The sequence below is a fragment of the Anastrepha obliqua genome, chromosome 5 (assembly GCF_027943255.1).
Source record: "Anastrepha obliqua isolate idAnaObli1 chromosome 5, idAnaObli1_1.0, whole genome shotgun sequence".
NCBI lineage: Eukaryota > Metazoa > Arthropoda > Insecta > Diptera > Tephritidae > Anastrepha > Anastrepha obliqua.
The window spans coordinates 113,223,027-113,248,357 of record NC_072896.1 but is presented as its reverse complement, the minus strand read 5'-3'; the positions used below and the strand labels follow the sequence as shown (position 1 = coordinate 113,248,357).

The 25,331-nt window shown below is 38.1% G+C and overlaps 1 protein-coding gene across 1 annotated transcript in view; it reads right to left on the bottom strand.

The window, feature by feature from the left end:
- LOC129247152 (uncharacterized) overlaps window positions 1-24,906 on the bottom strand; it is a 29,048-nt gene extending 4,142 nt beyond the window's left edge. The window contains exons 1-5 of the mRNA XM_054886112.1: window positions 24,765-24,906; window positions 24,356-24,448; window positions 23,822-23,913; window positions 884-1,054; window positions 616-768 (exon numbers count right to left, since the gene is read on the bottom strand). Of these exons, the coding sequence (XP_054742087.1) occupies window positions 616-768; window positions 884-1,054; window positions 23,822-23,913; window positions 24,356-24,448; window positions 24,765-24,864 (609 nt within the window). The 5' untranslated portion in view covers window positions 24,865-24,906. The remainder of the gene's footprint in view (window positions 1-615; window positions 769-883; window positions 1,055-23,821; window positions 23,914-24,355; window positions 24,449-24,764) is intronic.
- Window positions 24,907-25,331: the final 425 nt, after the last annotated feature.

The following is a 25,331-nucleotide window of genomic DNA, read 5'->3' as shown; positions in this document are numbered from 1 at the left end:
GGAGAAAAGCACAGGGCAAAGAACCAAACAGGTGGAACAAGGAAGAAGAGGTTTGAATTAGCGGATGATGACCACAGTGGTTTATTACATTTGCGTTAACCGCTGCAAGCTACTGAAGAAGTTCACCAGGTGTGTGATATTTAAACCAGAAATATCCGCAGGTGTAGCTAAAAAGTGAGAGTTCAGTGTCTGAATCGTTGCCCAACGAGAGCAGGGCAGCTAAGAAGAAGGTGCTGAAGAAATGATTCCATCTCATAATCCAGACAGCTTCTGCAGAAGGACTTTGGCACATCGGCACAAGAAGCACCCAGTTAATATCTACAACTGGTCTGCAGATTGAATCTCAACAAAAGTACTTACAAGAAAAGCAAAAAAAAAATCGCGCAAATGTTGAGTCAAAGACAAGAAACATAGCCGGTAAATGACAACAAAAAAAAACAATTTTAAATCGTGAGTAGCGTATTTTCCATGCGCTACCATAGCTCATAACAGATCTTCCCTTATAATAAAAAAAATATTAAAAACGCGTATGTGTATATGTATCTTCCCTAGTACCTATAAGGGCATACATAAATAAGTATGCACGTATTATTGGTAATTATTTTCATCACTTACTTCTAAATTAAAATCACGTGCTATCACATTGCGAGCATTCTGATTTTGGAACGTTATGGTGACTAAGCAGGGATAAACGACCACATTCAAATGTTCAGGTAATTTGGTTAAGCTCTTAATTATAATGGAACATTGCTCTGAGGTGAGTAGATCCTTTTGCGTTGGGAGGAGATAATAGTAACGAAAAAAAGGCAAATGCCGAAAATCAAATGTAAGTAAAAATTTTAAATATTAGCAAAAAACCAAACAGCTAAAATTAACTACTTACTTGATTCTTTTTGTTGTTGGCACAGAGGAAACCAATTGTCGCTATAAGATCAATAATCACAGCCTGTGTCTCACTATTTTTAGCCGCCGAACACTTATTGCCGCAATATTTGAGCAAAATGGTGACAACATCGAGGAATTTAAGTGAGAGCGTTTCACTGGACATGACATCCTGTGGGGAAGAAAAAAAGAAAAGAAATGGTAAATGCTAAATATACTAAATATGTATGTATAAACATATAAACAATATATAATTGGCGCATACACCTCTCTTAGGTGTTCGGCCGAGCTCCTTCTCCTATTTGTGGTGTCCGTATTGATGTTATTTCAAAATGTAACATAACATTCCACATACATTCATATGTTAATAATGATGTTGGAGATATTTTGTATGAAATTATTCGTCATTATTGAAATATAAACTCTCACTTAAAAGCTAAGAGCAACCTAAACTAGGTCTCAGAGAGAATCCAATTGCAGATGTACATATGTCTGTAAGTAGCGATAACATTAGGATAAACTACAGTGGGAACGTATGCATGTGGGTATAAATAAAATTAGCATTAATAAAGGTTCACGTTAACAGAAGATTGTATTAATTAAATGACATAAGATTAACAAAGGTGAGTATGTACTAAAGGTAAGTATTAGGTGCGCATCTAAAACCTCGCTGTTTGTCAATAGATGCCGCCAGCAGTATGTGCTAGTCGATTCTAACATAACCTAAACGTCATAAACAAAGCTTAGACATTTGGCAAATAAACTGCTTCGACACATTAGTGATTTTTTTTTGGTATCATATACTTTTGGTTTTGTGAAAATGTCTGATTTTGTGCCGAATAATCGTCATTGGCGGGAAGTGTTGATTTCCTGCTTTCATTCGAAAAAAACGGCGGCTGAAGCGCATCGAGAGCTACAAAAAGTTTATGGAAATGCTGCTTTTAAGTGAAACAACGTGCCGAGATTGGTTCCGTCGCTTCAAAGACGGTGATTTTAATGTTGACGACCGTCCGCGTGAAGGAAGGCCAAAAACCTTCGAAGACGCTGAATTGGAGGCATTGCTCAATGAGGATCCGTGTCAAACGCAACTTGGGTTCAACTTGGGTTCCTTATGAGTTAAACCCAAGAGATGTTGAACGTCGTTTTTCGCCTGTGAACAACTGCTCCAGCGGCAAAAAAGGAAGGGTTTTCTTCATCGCATCGTGACGGGTGATAAAAAATGGATGCATTACAGCAATCCAAAGAAAAGAAAGTCATGGGGACTGCGCAGTCATGCTTCTACGTCGTCGCCTCGACCGAATATTCACGCTGCGAAGGTTATGCTATGTATTTGGTGGGACCAAGTTGGTGTTATTTATTATGAACTGTTAAATCCAAGCGAAACTATCACTGGGGATCGGTATCGACTTCAATTGATCGATTGAGCCCAGCACTGCGTGAGAAGCGGCCGTAATACGCGGAGAGGCATGAAAAAGTGATTTTACAGCATGACAACGCTCGGCCTCACGTTGCCAAACCCTTTAAAACCTACCTGGAAACACTGAAATGGGAAATCCTACCCAACCCGCCATATTTTTCAGATATTGCGCCGTCCGATTATCACCTGTTCCGATCGATGGCACATGGTCTAGCTGACCAGCAGTTCCATTTATATGAAGACATCAAAAAATGGCTTGATCCGTGGATAGCCTCAAAAGAGGAACAGTTTTACAGCGACGGTATACGAAATGTAGGGAAAAAAGTAGTATCCAGCGATGGACAATACTTTCAATGCGTTGCCGACCAGTTTTCCCAATCCATTTTTCCCAAAACTTTTTTCCCAATGCTTATTTTTCCCAAAGGCAAATGTTCCCAAATTTTTTCATCCAAACTGTTTTTCCCAAGACTTTTTTCCCAAAAGTCATTTTTCCCAAAACTTTTGTTCCCAATAAAATAAATTCTTTAGAGGAGTTCTACGCAAAAATATGGTGGATTGCGTAGCCGGAGTCGGACTGATGAGGGTTATTTTTTTGAAGCGCGGCCAAAGGCCGCCCACGCGAAAAGGAGTTCTACGCAAAAATACGGTGGATTGCGTAGCCGGAGTTGGACTGATGAGGGTTATTTTTTTGAAGCGCGGCCGAAGGCCGCCCACGCGAAAAGGAGTTCTACGCAAAAATACGGTGGATTGCGTAGCGGGAGTCGGACTAATGAGGGTTATTTTTTTGAAGCGCGGCCGAAGGCCGCCCACGCGAAAAGGAGTTCTACGCAAAAATACGGTGGATTGCGTAGCCGGAGTTGGACTGATGAGGGTTATTTTTTTAAAGCGCGGCCGAAGGCCGCCCACGCGAAAAGGAGTTCTACGCAAAAATACGGTGGATTGCGTAGCCGGAGTTGGACTGATGAGGGTTATTTTTTTGAAGCGCGGCCGAAGGCCGCCCACGCGAAAAGGAGTTCTACGCAAAAATACGGTGGATTGCGTAGCCGGAGTTGGACTGATGAGGGTTATTTTTTTGAAGCGCGGCCGAAGGCCGCCCACGCGAAAAAGAGTTCTACGCAAAAATACGGTGGATTGCGTAGCCGGAGTTGGACTGATGAGGGTTATTTTTTTAAAGCGCGGCCGAAGGCCGCCCACGCGAAAAGGAGTTCTACGCAAAAATACGGTGGATTGCGTAGCCGGAGGTGGACTGATGAGGGTTATTTTTTTGAAGCGCGGCCGAAGGCCGCCCACGCGAAAAGGAGTTCTACGCAAAAATACGGTGGATTGCGTAGCCGGAGTTGGACTGATGAGGGTTATTTTTTTGAAGCGCGGCCGAAGGCCGCCCACGCGAAAAGGAGTTCTACGCAAAAATACGGTGGATTGCGTAGCCGGAGTCGGACTGATGAGGGTTATTTTTTTGAAGCGCGGCCGAAGGCCGCCCACGCGAAAAGGAGTTCTACGCAAAAATACGGTGGATTGCGTAGCCGGAGTTGGACTGATGAGGGTTATTTTTTTGAAGCGCGGCCGAAGGCCGCCCACGCGAAAAGGAGTTCTACGCAAAAATACGGTGGATTGCGTAGCCGGAGTCGGACTGATGAGGGTTATTTTTTTGAAGCGCGGCCGAAGGCCGCCCACGCAAAAAGGAGTTCTACGCAAAAAAAAAACAAGTTTGGGAAAAATAGGATTTTAATTGAATTGGGAAAAATGGTTTTGGGAAAATTGGTTTGGGAGTTATTTTATTGGGAACAAAAGTTTTGGGAAAAATGACTTTTGGGAAAAATGGATTGGGAAAAGTGTACGGTAACCCTTTCAATGATTCACTTGTAACCATTTTTTCAGAATAAAGTTGTATTTTCATCAAAAAAACAGCTAGAACTTAGTTGGGCATCTAATATTATCCGAGAAAATTGTATTAAAATGTATGTAAAGAGCGAGTCTTTTACTGATGAGTGCGAGAGTTATGCAAAATGTTAGTGGAGTTAATAGTAAGTAAGTGAGAGTTAACAGAACCTACAAGCATTGTTAGAGGGCTACAATGGGGATTTTCCCACCGATTTTGCTCAGAAATCCTAGAGAAGGTAATTTTCGACCGATTTTAATAACGGTTTTTTAATGCTCCTAAATGATTTTGGACCCGAATTTCAATTTTTTTCTTATTGAATCAAAATTCACCTTTGAATGAAAAAAAAAAACACACAATTAAAAGCGGTCGAAAATTGGATGCTGTAGCCATTTTTGAACAAAATTGGTCAAAAAACCCCAACTGTGCAGCACTCTAAAATTTTTTTTTTTAAATTATTAAAAATCTGATTATGAAATAATACCCTGTTGAAAAAAAATATTTTTCTAATAAAGATGAAGACCAAATTATAAAATCACCAAATATTAACAAACTTTGACTATTTACCTATTTTGTTTTTTATTTAAAATTTAATTTTTTTTATGAAAACAAAGTTTATTCCATTACGAAGGCCATATTAAACCAAGTTTCAAGATTTAAAAAAAAACTTCAAAATATTTAAAGATTTGCGCTATGCAGTTTTAAAGCTCATTAAATGATTTTGGTGGATTTTTTACAATTTTATTTTTTTGGCTGTGTTGCACATTGTCTCCCTGTAAATGTTAAAATTGTTGACTGAAATTCCAGGCCGACACTACCAAAATACGACGAAATCCAGGACAAAACTAACCGACAACTACTGGACCGGACAGTGTTCAGACAAACACTCAACGACATTCATCGCAGGACATTTACCACCTTTCTAAACTCCTGACCTACGAAGGCCGCCATCGGAGTCCAACCACCTATTGCAGATGAAGAGCTCCAGCTACCCCGTGAGACGGGCGTAACTTTGGCACAATTACATTCTGGATATTGTAGCAGACTAAGCTCCTACTTATCCAGAATTGACCCCGCCATAGCAAAGATATGTCCAGCATGTGAAGGCACCCCGCACGATACTAACCACCTTTTCACAGGCCCCATCAAACCTACTCACAGTATGTCAGTTGGGCCTACCGTTAGATGAGCTAGACGAAGACGACCGGTAACTACATTGTACTGACAAGGTTTAGTAAGCCGTTACAACAGCAACAACAACGATATAGTGCCTTAAACTAGAAAACGCTGTTCTTACGAGGATCAGGAAAGCAGTAGTGGTAGCCATCGGACCCATCCATCGTTGAACTTTTGCTTGTCCGAGAAAAAAAACACACTGCCACTCCTTTTCCAAGCCAAATGATATTTACAAAACAGCAATCACTGAGACTTACATTGAATGTTAAGTAGTGCAGGTTTTTTTTTGCAGCTACGTCTATTTATATGCTTAGATTTGTTAATTAAACATTTGAAAAATATCCTTTTTGTTGTCTCAATTAATTAAAACACATCTTGCAGAAATTTATTTCTACTACTCTTTGTTTTACAGACATCTGTGTGCGTTTCACTTCAGTCTGGTTATTTTTGCCAATTAAATGTTTACATCGGCAAATCCCCCACTCCATGCCTTCGCATCCGCCTGGCCCCAAATCCTTGTGCTAGCAATTTTTCCGTATGTACTCGTATTTTATTAAATAAACTTTGGTATTTGTTTTAAATTACCACAAATAGATAAGTGCACAATCGAGCGGCGTCCTAACCAAATTTTAAATGCCAAACAAAAAATGGAGAGCTTGCGCGCGCGTCCGCAAGCAACCCTCACCCACAAGGCCAGGCGTTCCTACCCTGCCTCTACCGCGTATAAATTGGAATGCGTTGAGATTGATATTTGTGTGTGTGTGTGTGTGTTTTTTTTTTTTTTTTTTGTTGGTACTGCGTGTTGGGTTGATGGTATTTGTTTAGCAGAGGCAGAGATAATTCAACGCTTTCTAGTTTTCATTTTCTGTTAGTGCCCTGCAGGAAAAGCCGTCTGCGATTATGAAAGAACTGGTGTTACTTTTGAAAATTCAGGCCAATTTAGTGAAAACCCGTTGAAAGGAGAACGCAATTGAATTACTTAACCCTGGATTGAACACCGTTGGGCACCCGGGTCTGGCCTTTTTCCGTCCTGTTCGAGGATTCTTCTTAAAAGGTTTTATCCATAAATCAATAGAAAATTAAATTTTAGGAAGCTTCCTGGAAGCTTAAGTCGTTAGCTATAATAGAAATATGTTAAATTCCCGTCCAAAGCCGAATTGCCCATTTTGCGCCTCTTTTTTCGGATAATATCATCCACGAAATTCGCGAAGGCATTCCATGCATCTTCGCCTATCATCATTTCCTCGATTACACAGTCCTGCGAGGGTAAGTTTCTAGAATGGCTGTACTTGTTTCTTGTAGTTTTTTATGCGCTGAAAACGAATCTGACCTTCAAAATGCTCCATCACGCAGGATTTTTGGTAAATGAAGCCTAAAAGGTAAAAAAATGGCCATTTTAGCCATTTTTGATAATTTTTTTTGGGATAGAAAATTTTTTTTTTCAATTTTCGACGAAAAGGTCGCATAGTACAACTCTTTGGCTTTAAAACCCATTTTTTAAAATTATTGTACAATTTTAAAAAAAAAAGTTATGACATTTTGAAATTAACAGTTTCAGTTACGCCAATAGACGTTATACCCAACGTATAGACGTTATACCCGCTTATAACTAAAACCGCTGGTTCTGATACAGTTCTGTATGAAGAAGCCACAGTGAGAGCGCAGTTACGTTGCACAGATTGTAAGGTTTTTCGTCGACATTACATCCTTAGCGAAGAATCAAGTTCTTATTTTGGCAACGCAGCATGATTTATGTGAGCTCAATAAGTTAATCTTGAGTCTGTTGTACTCTTAGGTATGCGACCACTCTTCTCGTCAGCAAACTGGCATCGAGAACTTATATATCTACTTCTAATGGGGCAAGTCTGTTGGTTAGAAAGATTAGCTCTGTTTTCGCTGTGCCCAGTTTCAATTCGCAGTCCTTTAGCCATGTCTGTACTCGGATCATCACTGATTTACCTTCCTTTGGCTTGGCCATTGTTTTAGGGTCTTAATAATGGAAGTAAATAAAGAGAAAATTCGGTACATCTTATATTTTTGGTACAGTTTGATAGTACCAGAACCGATCGGTTAAACAACTCTATATGTAACTGAGCTCTAATACCTAATTTTTTCAAGAAGAGTTCCTCTACTGAAACATGCAATTAGGTCACCTTATACCTCAAAGCGCTGACAACTTCATCTAAAGTATGAAGTTTCAGCCTGGTATTGGGTTTCTTAAGAAATGCAGATTGTTCCCAAATTTTCCTGTCATTTTTTATACGGCAATCTGCATAATGAAAACTGAAATTCAAAAAATCTGTAGGTATCACAAAATTGTAGCATTCAAATATCAAATTCATAATTTTTCCAATTATTCACTCCCTTTCAACACTTTCGCATCTAAAACCAGATTTTAATTGCATTCGTTTAGAGCTATGAAGAAAAAAATGCACAATGAAATGTCAATCGACACACTTTGACGTACATTGCCACCAAAAATACACCCGCTGCTTAAATTGGCAATTGGAGTTCACTAGCAGAATGTATAGAATAGAATCTAACGAATTTCTCTACAGGCTTTTTGTTTTGTACGCGCATGTGTGTTGATTTATGTACATAAGCTCATTGTTCTAGTTGTTGCTTTTCTCTTGTTGTTTTTAGTTGTTGTTTTTGCTATAGTACTTCTGCAAATAACTTTATTAGGTTTTAATCATGAGCAAGGCAAAGTATATTCAACGCAATTCAACTTTTGAATGGCTGACTGAATGCTTGTGCGGCTGTGTGTGTATGTACGAGTATTTGTGTGCTTAGTTCAGTTCATTTTCTGCCACAAATATTAAATATTTACACAATCAAATGAAATTTTTAGAGATGCTGCAATTATTTGCTTAGCACATAAATTTCAAATTAAAGCCACGATTACAGTTGGAACGAAGGATTGCACGCGAGAAAGTGGTTATAAAATAGAGATGTATGTATTATGTACTTTATAAGTATATATGTATGTATAATTGTATAAGTACACAAATAAGCTTGCAAGAATAATTCCTTTTTATTGGGCCTTTTGTACTTAAAAAAAAAATATTATAATATTTAATTTCATTTTTCTAATTGGAGGCGTCGCCCTTTGTCTAATGTCCTTGCACAATCTTTTTTTAATATTTTCCAACCCTCTTTTTCTATTATAAGCAACACTTAGTTTGAAAATTCATTATTCTTCAGAAGTATATCCACCTTTACCCTGCCTCATCAATTGAAATCTCTATGCGAACGCATCATACGAAACGATTTCCTTATAGTGTTTTGTGAAATTGAAAGCCACCATCCACATAATTTTTTTATTTCATTTAGACCGACAGAAATCTCACCCAGACGGATATACCCACACTAAAAATAACTATGCAAATAGAATATATTCGAAATGACAGCTTGGTTATGGCTCGCCATTGAAAATAGGGAAATAGACCACCTTCAATTAAAGTCCCTGGTGTTGATGAAACCATTTATGTACATTTGCCCACCCAGTAGTCATTTAGTCAGCGTATTTGAATGAATCAGCTGATTGACTGACGTCGCATGGGTCGCAACAGCTGTTTGTTTACGAAAAAACTGTTATTGTGTTGGTGATATACGCAAAAAAATTAACACAGCCTACGTTATGTTACTTCGGTGCGGTCTGAACGACGACTGATTAGACATGTGTGTGAAATGAGCAGGCAGAATTCTGCTGTCGAGTCCCTTGTGAGGTGGTAGCCGAAGTTAATTTCAGAATTTTGTTTTTCAATAGCCTAGTTGAGCAATATAATTAAAAAACCGGTTAAAAAAAGCCACTCTGACCTAATCTACAATGGAGAGAATAATAAGGTGGCACCGATTGTGATGCCGTTACTTTGCTCTCAGCGAATTTGACAGAGTCGCTGTGTGTGTAACGTAGCAGTTTTGCATTTTATTTATGGGTTTTAAGGGCATCTTGGTACTGACGAGGCTGAAGTCTCTTTTGACCGATTTGTTTTTTCCAAAATCAATTTTTGTATTTTTTAAATATTTACAATAAAAAGGTTAAAGCTTCCGTAATTTTGTGTCAAAAGTTCAACAAACTCGAAGGAAAACTGAAGGAGATATAGAACTTTGATCGAAATAATTCAGCTGGGCCAACTTGGTACAAGTGAGGCTTTAGGCTCATTTGACCGATTTTTTCTTTTTTTAGACCGATTTTTGTGTGTTTTGCATATTTAGAAAGGTTAACGCTTTCATAATTTCACCAAAGCTAAGGGAGTGTTTCTTTCAAGTGAATTTATCGAAAAGAAGTTTCGAACGAGGTTATTAAATTATAAAATTTCCTGATCTGGAAAAAGATTAAGCATTTTTGCAAAAATACTGCAGAAAACGCCATTTCGATTGCAACCCATTATAACCGGCTTTTTCTGACCTGAATCGAAGGTATGAATTTTGTGAATCGTTTGCTTTAACAAGAATCCTATTGAGATGAATATCGTCAGAGACGGTTAAAATTATAAACAACCACATACAGACATTAAGTCACCGTTGTCCTACACTTCGCACTTCCGGTGCTCAGCCCACAAATGAAATCGATTTTTGCGCTCTGATAGCTCAACGAGTGGTCTGGATGGCTCTGTATACTCTGCAGACTCAGCTGACTGGTCATCTGCCTCTCTTTGTTCGACCTCATTGTGTGCCATCTAAATTAGTTTGCACATTGGCCACGAGATTGGCAATTGCACGACGCATTCGTCAAAAAGATACGCAAACAAACATTTGGCATAACAAGCAAATAAACAATGCCAGTAAATATTGACATTTGTTGAAATTGGAAAGAGGTATTGAGCGACAATTGGGAGTGGAAAATGCGTCGACAGAGGAAGTACGGTTAAATTGTAGAGGAAATGAATATTGTGGGGATGAAGACTAGAAGGTGAACTGCACACGACAGCTTTGACCCCGAGGTGGTATGCGCGGTTTTGTTTTTGTTTTTACATTAATATATGTATATATTTTTATTTTTATTTTTTCTATTTACATTGCATAATTAAATCAACGCGCAACAGTAAAGTCGTATTTAGTATTCTAATTATAATAAAAATCGTGGCATGGGATGCAAAGCTTGTGAAATTATGCTCATTTTTTATAAAATTTCAAAATTGGCCTTTTATGGTTTTTGTTAGAGAATAGGCTCGACTTTTGTACAAAAATAATAAACATTCAAAAAAATAAAGAAAACTAGTCCACCAAACAGCTTCAAAAATGTTGATGTGCTATAATTTGTCGCGATCTGTATATTCTGCCACGTTCTTGCCTTTTTCATTCTGTCCAATCAGCTGTGCTGATGGCAAAAGGCATCTTTATAATCTTTCCAACGATATTCAAAACATACTACAGGAGGCCGCTTATTTTGATAGCATGGTGAAAAGATTCAGAAGCTGTGGGCAACATTAGACCGTTAACCGGCTTTCAACGAATTTGACAGAATTAGTCGATTGGCTGACATAACCAGGGCCATGACAGCTGGTTTATTTACGAAGAAACTGAGATTACGTTGGACGAGGGTGTAAATGCTTGTGAAATGATCGTGCAGAACTCGGCTGCCGAATCCCCGATTACAATATTCTTTTTCAACATAGTTATTGGCCAAACCTGGTAAATCTAGCATCCTTGCGAGTACCAGGTGACGTGGCAGCCGAGGTTGTTCGCGCAATTTTGTTTTTCACCACAGCAGATTTGCCAAGCCTGGTAATCTATCATCCTTGTTATGGTTCTTATGGTCTAATGGAATTATTGTGACAGTCATACAGCGTTGGAGTTGGACAGATCTCGTGTCTGAACATTGAGAACACATATTGCATATAAATTCTGAAAATCCACTATCGAATTTCCCCACTTCTACCCGGACAGTAAATTTTGACCAAAGATTAATATTTGTATGCTCACAACACCAGAAAAAGAACTGTAATTTTTTAAAAAATTTACACATTTAGGGAACTGACAGGGCAGAAGAGATCCTTTACCGTCTCATGCAGCTACCGTAAGCCCCTGCTTTATGCGCAATTTTAGTAAGTGGAATAATTAATGCCATCACCAACATTGGCGGCTGTTAAAAAATCAAAGAGTGCCATCAGTCTCGAGACATTCATTTGGCGGCTACTGCGCTCTATGCACAACCTCCATACCTACACTCCTTACTATACACCCCCCAGCGGTGCAGGGGTTAGAATATGGCCGACGTAATGTATGCCTGTCGTAAAAGGCGCCTAAAATCTAGGTCCACCAGTGCCTGAGCAGTATAGAAGCTCAACTGGCAGTGTGTTCGGGTACGATGTCTTACCGAAGACCATAACTCGGTACTACAGGGAACAGGAGCCCTCAGAGTTCGCTCTGACCTGTTCTTTGGGAACGGCCCTTCGAGGAGGATTTCGTGATGGACGTGGTTAAGACCTAAAGCGCGGGTAGGCTTTAGACCGATGAGGAGTTTCATTGCAACCGGGTGTCGGGACCCATAGAACGGCAGAGGTATGAGTAGGCCTCGAACCTTAGCAAGACGGTTAGTGTGTCCATACCACACTGCCAATTGGTACCTAAGTTATTTGGGTTATGAGGAATAATTAATTGATCCGTGTACCTTTGGGTGCCGTGGATTTGAGCTGTCGCCAGCAGGTACTCGTTAAAAACACAGGACTCTTTACTATAATAAAAATATTAGAATTTTTCCAATAAAAGTTGCTTTTTCTTTTCAAATTTCATTTTTGACTTAGTTCAGTTCTTAGAAACCTCCAACTCATGCCTCCAAATGGATGACCTTCTCACTCTCAAGCCATTTAATTTAGCAAAGTCTAATATTTGGAACCAAAGTCACGCTAGCTTTACTTAGATGGATAAAAGTTGCATAAAAGGATTAAAGGGGAGTATTTTATTATGAACTCTCTATCTATCTTAACCCGAATGGGTTGGTGCGTGATCACCATTCGGAATTCACTGAGAGGTCGTTGGTTCGAATCTCGGTAAAAGCAAAATTAATAAAAAAAACATTTTTCTAATAGCGGTCGCCCCTCGGCAGGCAATGGCAAACCTCCGAGTGTATTTCTGCCATGAAAAAGCTCCTCATAAAAATATCTGCCGTTCGGAGTCGGCTTGAAACTGTAGGTCCCTCCATTTGTGGAACAACATCAAGACGCACACCACAAATAGGAGGAGGAGCTCGGCCAAACACCTAACAGAAGTGTACGCGCCAATTATTTATTTTTATTTATTATTTGTAGAACTGGGGTTTACTTTGAACTCCCACCGCCAGAGCTAAAAATAATGAGACTCTGCAGTAGTTTGAGGGAAAATTTTCATTGCAAGAACTCACCACAATAATGCATGGCTCTCACGTCACATCTCTTTGGGTACAATTGGACCAAAATAAACTTAAAGACGTTCGTAAGCTTCATATTCAACTGATTAGGCTGCATTTGACTTTCTCTAAACCCACGCGTCAAATTATTACTTCGCGCAAAACTTTTTTTACTTAAACGAAACGATGAAATACGAGAGAAGTGCGAAATCACTGACGTAATAAAATGGAGCCGCAAGAGAAGAAAAGAATGGAACCAGCATGTAAAGTGAATGGGAGATGATGGGTTGGTAATATGGTGATGAAAGGTCAACTTAAAGAACAGAAAGACTGACAAAGCATTGGCAATAGTGTCGGACGCCTAGATACCGATCCGTATGATAACAAACAAATAAATAAACAATAACATATTGTAATTTTCTTCGTTGAAAAAACAGCACCTAGTCCTACAATAAAGATGAAGAAGAAGAATTAGAAGAAGGAAAGCTTTTTAAGGTGATTAATAAAGGAGAATTTGCAGAAGAAGCTGTAGATGATCGCAAAATCGGCTTAGGAAAAGTGTTTTGTAGATTGGAAGAAGCGTTGGAATATTTGTATAGGTTATCAGAGATATTACTTCTAGGGATTTATACAAGGTGGCGCACAATTAATAATCTAATTTCCTTTCTTTTTGTTAATAATTTTTTATTAAATCATATAAATGCTTCGTGGGAATTCGACAAGGTGGCGCAAAATTAATCATCCAATGTTCTTCTTGTTTTTTTTCAGCTCGTACTTCAGCTGTTTAGTTCACCAATATCAAATATAATTGACGTTCGACGGCATTTGCAAATCTTCTAATAAGGTGATTAATTTTGCGCCACCTTGCATACTAAAAATATCAGTAAATAATTGCAGCGGTTTTATTCTGTTGAACAACAATTTACACAAATTATAAATTTTTCGATAGGGTGATTAATTTTGCGCCAACTTGTATTGTATAATAAAAATAGCAGTAAATAATTGCAGAACTTTCATTCTACCTTCATTCAGCAATCCCTTTAAATTTGCACAAAATCTCTTCAAAATCTGCACTCTTCACATTTCTACTTCAATTTGATATCCCCACCTTACTCTCACCGCCAATAGTTATGCAGTCACTTCGAGCATCACAAACTGTACTCGCACATACCCTCACACACCCTTTCAAGCAAACTCACATTCATTAGCATACTTGGGTATCTCTCTTTGAATTGTAGATGCGCGCCGAAAACGCGAAAAAGCAAAATTAAAAATTTAAAATTTAAATATTTCACTTATTCGAATCTGCATTTTCAAGTGTCAATCGTGCGAAATAGTAACAAGGAGTATAATGTTTCGACAACAACAACAAATAGAACAAACTGCTGTCATTCAGTTGTATTAGAAACTTTAGCTTACTACTTATTCCGAAACAGAGCTAGAGAGGGAACCTTCACACCAAGCAAGAGAAGAAAGGAGGAAAACAGTATGCCCATGAGGAGGAGGGGCAAAAGGCGCGACAGTTGCTATTCGCGGTTCGATCGCTCGTTTACAAAGGTAAATATTTTGACATTTTACTTAGAGATGCCGCGAACAAGTGTGTTAGCATTCGACGGCATTAGACGACATTTGACATTTGATGGGATGGCACAGCAGTGAGGGATAACTACGCAGTATACGAGCTCTACACACACACACACGGGCAAAAATAAGCACCATTACTCCTGTGTGTATGTATGTGTGCACATGTTTGTGGCGGTAGCGGTTAACAAACAGCGTCAAGTATATCAGGATTATCAGTTTGTCAAGCAGTCAGTCAATCAGTCAGTCGATGTTGCATTTGGTAGCGCAATAGTGCCTTTGGTTAAGTTTAGCTTCTCAGTTCACTAACTCGTCAAATATTCAGGCTACAAATTTCCGTAGGCAAAAGCGACACTCGAGTTGCGGTGCCGGAGAAAAGGTGCTCCGTGGAAGTAGAACATAACTATTACCACACAGAATAAATTATTAATACTGCCACGAAATGCGAAATGTTGGCAGCTGAATGTAAATCAACTCGCGAAATGTACATCCGCATACAGTGCAGCATGCAAATTGTGTATGTATTTAGAAGCTAGATTTTGAACACAAAAAATAACAAACAAAACATTTGTTGAAAATCTTAAAAAACCAAAAAAAAAACACAAAAAAAAAAAAATTAGTTGAAAATCTTTTGAATAAAAAACAAAAAAGCAAAAAAAATTGAAAATCTTTTGAAAGGGCGAAAATGAGGTAACAATGTTTACGCAACGAGTTCTTCAAGCTTATCCACCTTTTTTTTTTTGTTTTTGTCGGGACAACTAGCAAGTGCAGCACTCAGACATTAATTAAGTAAATTGCACTACACTTGGATTTTCTTTAAATCTACCCAATCTCCGAAGAAATCTGAGTAGATCTTGTGGTGCCAAGGAGCCAAGATGGTCGCTTCTTAACACATCAGTGCCAAAGACCTCAAACCTGATTCGAGCGAAGGCGGGGCAGACACACAGGAAGTGGTCCCCCGTCTCATCCTCCTCTTCACAAGCTGAGCAGAGGGCACTGTCTGAGATGTCTATCTTTTCCATGTGCCTATCTTTCGCACAGAAAGTGGCCCATCATCAGTCCAACCAGCTGTCTGCAGTCGCTTCTGCTTAGTGACAGGAGGATTTGTAACAGTCGATCGGACATGACAGGTATCATCAGTTTAGTCCATCTGCAGCCTCTCTCAGCCTGCCAAGCTCGCTTGTGGGTGGTAGTTACCCATTTGCCAATCGTGACTGTGATGGACTCCACCTACTATCTACAAGATAACACAAAATTAAACATGCAACCTTTCTCTGATCTCGGAACTCAAATTATAACTTCGCGGAAAGCTTTTTAAGGCGATTAATAAAGGAAAATTTGCGGAAGAAGCTGTAGATGATTTCAAAATCGGCTTATGAAAAGTGTTTTGAAGATTGCAAGAAGCTTTCGAATATTTGTACTGGTTGCCAGAGATATTGCTTCGTAAGAAATTATCCAAAGTGTCACAAAATTAATCACCCAATTTTGCTTTTCAATCACTTTTTTATTAAGGGGGCATTCTAGTGCCAGAATTTTGAAAACATCGAAATTTTTTTTGCATATTTTCAAAGTTTAGACATTTAAGAATATGTCATTGAGAGGATTTTTTTTTTAATTTCTATTATTTCACGACTTTGGTGCCATAGCATCGGATCCGATTCGTCTTGTCTGAAAACTTTGAACGCGTTTTTCACAAAGCTACTTTTTTCGAGCTGGCGGTAAGGATATCTCGAGTTCTAATGAACCGATTTACTTCAAGTTTGAGGAGGATGTTCTTTATGCAGTCCTTCATCGGATGACCCTAGTTCGAAATTATAACTTTTAATTTAGTATTTTAAAAAAAATCGGAATTTTTGAAAAAATATGCAAAACAAAAAAAAATTTTTTTTATTTTTTTTTTTTTAATTTTTTTTCAGTTTTTTTTATTATAAAATTTTTTTTTTTTTTCAAAATTTGTTTATTTTTCAATTTTTTTTTGATGTAAACATTTTTTTTTAACTTGTCCAAGGCTCATTCGATAACAGCAACTATACTAATTAAGAATGCGTTTGATTTTTATTTTTCAGATCAGCAGGAGGGTTGCAATCATGCACGCCAGGACACCGTGTTTTTTTTTTGACCCCCTAATTTGGCTGCGCATAATTTTGTCAAATTTTAATAAATTTTTTTTTTTTGGTTAGTTCTAATGTAATAATTAATAATCAATAAACAAATGATAAAAAATGAATGGTAAAATTTTTTTTGTTTCCTTCATACGACGCTTCAAAAACTGGCGACATTCATGCCTACACTCCCTTAAATAAAAAATTAGTTTGAATGTTGGAAATCTTTATATTAACCTTTATGCGCTCCAATGCTTGACTGTTTGTATACTGATTGGCGCACGACGCCATTTCCAGAAATTATAAACCTTGCAATAGGGTGATTAATATTAATTGGGTAGCCTAAAGGTTTGGACAACAAGGTCGTACGGTCACAGTAAGATTCTCCTACAAGGACTCTCGCTGCTCAAAAACAGATCAGACTACACTGTCCCCGACCATAACTTTAAGAAAGACTTTACGGTGCGCTTTCTACCGAGAGCCGAATGGAGCAAAGGGAAGGTGATTGAAAGATACGATATCGAAATCTATACCGATGGTTCTAAGATGAACTGTGGTGTGGGAGCTGGCTTAAATTCGAAGCCGCTCAACCTATCTCAATTCGACTTCCTGACTATGCAGGCGTTTTCCAGGCAGAACTTTTGGCGATCAGAGAAGCATGCAAATCACTAAAACTCTACAAGGAAGTTGGTGCAAGAGTAGCTATCTTCTCAGACAGTCAAGCAGCTATAAAGGCCTTAGACTCCAACTCCATTTCATCCAAACTAGTCTTACAGTCTAGAAAGGAGCTGGAAATGCTTAACCATTGCGTTGAAATCACTTTGATATGGGTTCCCGGTCACAGGAACACACGGGGTAATGAGATAGCGGATGAGCTAGCAAGAAAAGGTGTGACACTGTGTGACACTAGACTTAGCAGAGGCGATGGCAGTCTCCACCCCACTGAACACAATAAAAGCATCCATTGCTTCACACTATCATGCTTTAGCCGAAAGAAGATGGAAGCAACTAACTACATGCTTTACAACAAAAAACACATGGCCGTCATACAAAATCCAAAGGACGAATGATCTGTTAGGATGTTCTCGGCCAAACAGCTCACGTATCACTGCAACACTTACAGTCCATTGGAAAGTAGGGGATCATGCAACTAGACTCAACCTACCCTTCAATCCTATCTGCAGAAGCTGTCAAGCGGAAGGAGCGAAGGAAAGTATTTTTCACTACTTATGTGAATGTCCAGGGCTATCTAGGGCACGACTCCGCTCCTTTAGTAAGCCTTTCTTGCAGCAAATTAATGAAATCTCAGGCATCGAGATAAAGAATTTGCTGCTATACTAACAACAACAACAAGTTAACAGCGAGACTTTTTATGCAAAACGATGAATTTTGATTTCACTTCGCTTTTTATCATTTTCAATATATTTATTTTATATTTTTTAATATACACCCCTCCTCTATCTCCACAATGCACAACGCGAATCTTTTATTATACGCTTTTTCTTTCAACAGACTGAAATTTGGTTCCTTTTAATGCAGATTTGTCTTTGGCAAACGGATAGCAGTCACACGCGGCAAGATGCACCGCGAATAAGTTGAACGGTATAACACATGGATTGAAAAGTCTCGGGCCTAACAAAGAAAACACGTTTTTTTTGTTCAAAATTAGCTTCATTCATCAACGTAATTTCCATCAAAAACAGTCATTCCAGCTCGTCTCTGATATATTGACATACCTTTTGCAGAACAATTTATCTTTTGCCTCATAATTCTCAAAGGCCACAGAGTCAGCGATAACCTTTCGAGCGAAATTTCCTACCGTTACTATTCACATAGTTTTTTAAAGTTGAAAAATTAAATAAATACCCACGTGGTATACCAACTCAGTTCTTCCCTTACTTCAGCAACAAATCAAGCTCATGCAAATGAACAAACCAACCAACCAATAAACCAACATATTGACAAAGTCACAAAAAAACAAATCAACAAACAAACAAAGAAGTGAATGCAGAAAAAATTGTTCAAAAGCATTCATTCGCTTCTTTGCTTTGCACTCGGAAAGTTTTTCAAACGTAAAATCGTTACAAAATTAAAATACAGAAGCAGACGATGAGGCAGAAGGAATGGCAACAAAAAGACAAATAAAATTAAAATAAAACACATATGAAAGGCATGAAAGTGAATATAAAGTTCAGGACAAATCGAAAACAGTTCAAAGTTACAGATGATAAGCACACGCACACAATCACAGCTATGCTGGCAAATAAACAGCAGCGTCTATTGAGGCAACAACTCAAACGAATTGAATTTAGGAAAAAGTTTCGAGAGTCGCTGTGGGTCTACGGGTGATATTGAATGCCACAGGTCCTTTGCTCTGTTTCGAATGGCAACCAACTAAATTGAAGTTGCAATTTCCGGAAAATGCAAAACTTTACCAAACACATTTGGTTTAAAACAAATAAAGAAATAACGATAACTTCCAATAACGGTGTTGTGGGCCAACACCAATAAGCGTGGCGTTGAAGTGAAGGACGAAAGTAAGCAATTGAACTGTCAGTGGAGCGTGTCGTGGGACGATTTTTTCCCTCGCTTGCGGAGCTATGTATTTAAATTGGCTGCAAGAGTTTTTAAAATTCAGTTGTTTTGAAAAGAAGAACTGCTTTTTGTGCCATGACAGACTTCGTATTTATGTAAAGGGCAAAATTGTATTCTGTTTTTAACGTATTTTTATGCTCGAGCGCATTACTGGATAAGGGTATTTGTATAATTTTGTTCAAATAACGGTTGCAGTTAACAGTAACACTAGAATTGATTATTAATTTGTACCCCCAAGATTTCTTCTCATCACAACAATTTTATAAAAAAAAACAAAACATATAATGCAAAGTTTAAAGTACAGGGTATGTCGATATGAAAACAATGAATAACTTTGAAATATTTTTTTTTTACATTTTTTTTTATTGTACAATTTTTTTTAACTTGTCCAAGGCTCAGTCGATAGCGGCAACTATAGTAATTAAGAATCCGTTTGATTTTTATTTTTCAGAGCTCCAGGAGGGTTGCAATCATACACACCAGGTCACCCTGTTTTTTTGGACCCCCTAATTTGACTACGCATAATTTTGTCAAATTTTAATAATTTTTTTGGTTAGTTTTTAATGTCATAATTAATAAACCGACGGCCGCCGTAACCGAATGGGTTGGTGCGTGATTACCATTCGGAATTCACAGAGAGAACGTTGGTTCGAATCTCAGTGAAACACCAAAATTAAGAAAAACATTTTTCTAATAGCGGTCGCCCCTCGGCAGGCAATGGCAAACCTCCGAGTGTATTTCTGCCATGAAAAAGCTCCTCACAAAAATATCTGCCGTTCGGAGTCGACTTGAAACTGTCGGTCCCTCCATTTGTGGAACAACATCAAGACGCACACCACAAATAGGAGGAGGAGCTCGGCCAAACACCCAACAAGGGTGTACGCGCCAATTATACAATATATCAAGTGACCACCTTTATTAGCTATCACAAACTGCGATCTTTTTTCTGCGTTTGTCATCACCTTGTCAAGCATTTCGGGTTTTATAGCGTCGATTTCGGCACGAATGTTTGCCTTAAGCTGGTCAATAGTCTGCGGCTTGTTGGCGTAAACCTTACTTTTCAGATAACCCCACGAAAAGAAGTGCGGTGGCGTTAAGTCAGGTTATCTGGGGGGCCGAAGTCGCCTCTTTTTGACACTAGCCGTCCCGAGAATTTTCGTTGCAGAAATTCAATTGTTGCATTCGAAGTGCGGCATGGCGCACCGTCTTGTTGAAACCAGTAACCGTCTAAACCTTTCTCAAACATTTGCGGGCAGACATAATGAGCCAACATCCATCGATATCGGTTTCCATCGACCATTTTATTTTCTCGGTAAAAATATGGCCCAATCATGGTTTTGGCGCAAATGCCGGCCCAAACAGTCACATCCAAAAACGATAATTTTGTTTATTCACGCTGCCAGAGAGGTTAAAATGTGTCTCGTCAGGCATTCAAATTCGCTTCCAAAAATTGGGTTCAGTGTTAAACATTCGAGCGACTGTTGGCCGTATCCCAAGCGTCGAGAATGGTCTGTCGGCAATATTCTTTGTGTCAATTGCAATTCATACGGAAACAAATTTAAATCACCCTTTAAAATGCGCCACATTTTGGTTTCACTGACGCCAAAATGCTGAGCGCGACGACGATACGACACTGTTGGCTCCTGGGCAACGCTCTCCCTCACTGCTTCAACAAGTTCATTGGAACGTCTTAGTCGTTGATGAACGACATTTTGACGATCTCCTACTGTCCCATGCTCAGAAAAATTCGACACCAAACGACGAATAGTATTGTCAGACGGTGCCTGCTTGCCGCGTTACTTTTTGCCATATGCTCGTTGAGTTAGAACAATAGAACGACTATTTTCGATGTATAGCGTCACTATTTCAGCGCGTTGTTTCGGTGTAAAGCGATCCATGGTGGAAATTGTACTGAATTGACGTATCGAAAACATGTATATTGAGGTCGATCGGTTGGTAAACGACAAAGTTCTTCAGCGTTTACATACCGAAATAAAAGATGGCGCACCCTGTATAGCATTCACCTCTTTTTCATGGGGACTCCGCTCCATTGGAAGCAACAATAAAACGATGGGCGCTGCCAAATGAGGCGGGAGCTCTAGAAAACATCAAAAAATCCACAAAATCATTTTGAATGATAGAAAAGTAAAGTTGCGTGAGTTAGCGGGCATTGTAAAGATACCAAAAGAACCTGTTGACTTTATATTGCATGAGCAGTTGACTATGAGAAAGCTCCATTCAAGGTGGGTGCCGTGTTTTCCCACTGTTGACCAAAAACAAATCAGTCACAAGCCAATCAAACCAATGGTAAAACTACATGAACTCAACTTCGAATTCTTTCCACATCCCGATTTGGATCCCAGCACTACTAGCTGTTCGCAGACCTCAGAAAAATGCTTGCTGGTAAGAAATTTCGCTCAAATGAAGAGGTTATTGCTCAAACTGAGGCCTATTTTGGGGCAAAAGATAAATCCTTCTACAAAAGTGGTATTGAAATGTCAGAACGGCGCTGGAATGATTGCGTTGTTCTTGATGAAAATTACATTAACGAATAAACCTAATTTTGAATAAACAAAAAAACGTGGTTTCTTTATTAGGTCAGGGACTTTTCAGCCCATGTGTTGCCTATGAAATAGAAGTTCACATACCGCAGATGGCTCTAGCTAAAACTCCACCTGATTAATATGACATGCAGCAAAGCGTGCAACGAAAATGGTAGCGGTGTTTAGATGGTAGCTCTATATACAAGGTGGCGCACGAATTAACCATCTAATTCGATGGTCTGCTCTGAGAACAGGTGTATGATTATATCTGTTTACAATATTCTTAATATTTTTGGTTAATTTTGTGTAAAAATTGGAATATATTATAATAAATTGTCTGTGCTTAGGAAGTCAGGTCACTGTAGAAATAAAAAAAAAATTGTTTTTTTTTTCTTGTTTAAAAAATGTCATAATACAATATGTTAAACATTACGTACTCAATTGATTAAAGTAAGAGGAAAGTAATTTTTATTGTTAAAAAATTATACTATTTTTGGGAAAAACGCGCCACTAAATTGATAAAATTTTATTTGGCTGCATTGTACTGCGTTTCTTTCAATTTTATTTTATTTTGTTTTATTTTAATTTAATTTAGTTTAATTTAATTTAATTTTATTTTGATTTATTTTAATGTTTCTTTGATTTTCTTTCATTTTAATTTTATTGTATTTAATTTTATTTTGATTTTATTTAATTTTTTATTTCATTTAATTTTAGGTTTTTTTATATAAATTTATTTATTTTTTTTAATTATTATTTTTTTTATTGGATGTGAGTTTGATTAAATTTCTTTTTTTTTCAATTTTATGTCATTTTAATTTAATTTAATTTTATTTTATTATATTTTATTTTCTTTTATTTTATTTTAATTTGGTTTTATCTTATTTCACTTTCCTTTATTTTATTTTATTTCATTTTATTTTATTTGAGCTTAATCCATCTAGGCTATTGCCGGAGATTACACATCCGGGATAAAATTTTCAAGGGATTGTGCTCTGGTGAAGCGTAGTCCAAGTTCTACGCCCATGCGATTACTATTGCTTAAATATTTAAAAATCTACGAACTATGGCACATGTGTCCAGTATGGTCGACTTCTGCATGTCCAATAAAAGGTGTTGGCAGTCATACTTCTTCAAGTTGTTTATTAAATGCTTGGGCACTAATCCAGTAGAAGATATAATTATTGGTATTATATTAACTTCCCTCGCTTTATACATCGGTGTAAGTTCTATGGCCAAAGCTACATACTTCGATATTTTAGCGGAGTATGTGCTTTGGATGTTGCGATTAAGGGCCACCGCTATATCGATTACTTCGATTGTTTTATTTATCTTGTCGAACAAGATGACGTCAGGTTTGTTGGCAGCTGCGGTTTGATCTGTGGAAATAAATCTGCCCCAGTACAGTTTAAAATTTGCATTTTCCAATATTGCCTTTGGTTCATATTTAAAATACAAGACTTCTGCTTGTAAGAGACCGTGTTCTATCACAAGTTGTTGGTGGGGGATCTTTGCTATATTGTTATGTCTCATGACATATTCACGGGGGGTAGTACGCTGCATCCAGCAAGTATATGGTCGATTGTTTCACCATAAATGCCGCACCTTCGGCACCTATCTTCTATTGCCTCGCCATGTATTGACCTTCGGAAATTTCTTGTTGGAATAACTCGATCCTGGATAGCGATTGCGAAACCTTCTGTTTCAGAAAATAATTTTCCTCTTTTTAACCACAAATTGGATAATTGTGCGTCTATTCATTCCATTTCAATATAATGGGGATGGGCACCGTGAATTGTCCATCCAAACTGGTAGGTTACTCCGGCAGTAAGAAATTCTGGGATGGCAGCTATATTCTTCAGTAGCTCGTTGTAGCATCTTGCGAGTGCTTCATGCATTACTGAGAGCTTTTTAAGCCTTTTTAGCTCTTTTCTTTTATTTTCTTTTCTTTTATTTTCTTTTTTTTCTTTTCTTTTCTTTCAATTTAATTTAATTTTGTTTTATTTTATTTACTTTTCTTTATTTTATTTTGCTTTTCTTATGAATTTTTTTTCTTTTTCTTCTCGGTTTTATTTTTAGTATTTTTTTATTTTTTTTACATAAACAAGTATTTTAATCAATTTTATATTATTTAATTTTTTATGCTTATTAATTTTATACTTTTCAATTTCGTTTTAATACAATTTAATTAAATGCTTTGTAATGCTTTCTATAATCCACCTAATTTCTTACATATCATTTGCGTCAAATTTAATTTAAGTTCTTAATTGAAATTTCTTCTACTCTATACCAAACTAATCCACCACCTTTGCTTACCTGAAACGTCGCCAAGTCCAGCACCGCCATAGAGACCAATAGATTGAAAGTAGCTGCCGCCAATGAAACTGTGCGCGATGGAATGCATTCACCTGCAAAGTGTCCGAATTTCAGAAAAGAAAAAAATTTAAACAGAAGCATTACAACAAAACATTGCAGTGGAATGCAACTCTTTCAAGCCCTTCATCCACAGGCAACATTTGCACTGCCCGGATATGAAGCTAATAAAAACATAAAAGGGTTAAATGACTAATTTCCGCCTTTGCTCGTATCTCACGTTCCTTTACAAACATTCGACAAAAAGTCAATCAACCGTAAAATGCACTTTGCACTCGATTAGAATGTACTGAGACGAATGATTGTGCGAAAGATGTGAGGCAGTAGAGATACGACTATCAAAAGCAATGCTGAGTGAGTAATGAATCACAGCCAAAAAGTGTAAAAAAACGTATCGACTTTCCACTATCCAAAAATCTCAATTAATTTCCCAATTTTTGTTTTTTATTACTTTTTTTTATTGCAGTCGCTACTTACCGATTGGCACAACACACGCATAAAGCATTGATACTGAACCAAAGAGCTCCGTGGATTTTGCCGCGCTGAGGAAACGCGTCGTATCTGTGGGTCCTGCAAAAGATTGAAACCGCAGACATTAATGTAAGTGTGTAGGAAAAAAGTTATTCAAACATGCATTTATAGAAAACTATAAAACAAATTTGTACGTGAAATTAGTCAGTAGATGTTAACAAGCACTAATCGCCGCCATAAAGGCTCTTTTAGCAGTTGCAGCACGTCTCCAACTACATGCAACAAATGTAGAAAATTTATTTATGTATTTCTCGACTGCTTGAAACCACGTTGCAGCTACTGGTGTTTAAAAGTGGTTAAACGATTTTGATTGTTTGTTGTTGCGCATTCTCTGCCGCCTCCACTTGTGACTCACCTGCTGGACAAACATCAATGAAGCGCGTGAGGAAGCCAAGCGTGGCCAATAATGAGAGTACCACACTTTGATGGTTCTCAATGGACTCGCGTATCTTCATACAGCGGCGCGACAGGATTTCTATGAGGCCAATGATAACGGCATAACTGGAAAGAGGAGAAAAGAGGAAAATTAAGTAGACTGCTGAAGAAATTTTAAAGAGAAATGCAATACGGCAAAAAATTGTATATAAAGTACAACTCGCAGAAGGCTGGCAAAAATCCTCCACTGAACCCGCCCAGAGGGTGCCGGCTGGTAATAGGTACCACAGTAGTCCTGAAATAGGAGGTACCTAGCTAAGTTAATTATACAAAGTTTGGTGTTCGCTACTCCTCAATAGTACAACATCATTCGGAGTATCTTTAGCATGGTCGGGGGTAAAGGGCTGGATCAAGGTGTAATGCGACCCGTGCCGAGGATCTGTCAGGCTGGGGGCCCTTTTCAAAAATAACTCAGTCGTAAACGGAGCTTACGGATACCTGGCGCCCTCCGTAATAGCTAGCCTTACCTACGTAACTGGAGCTATGC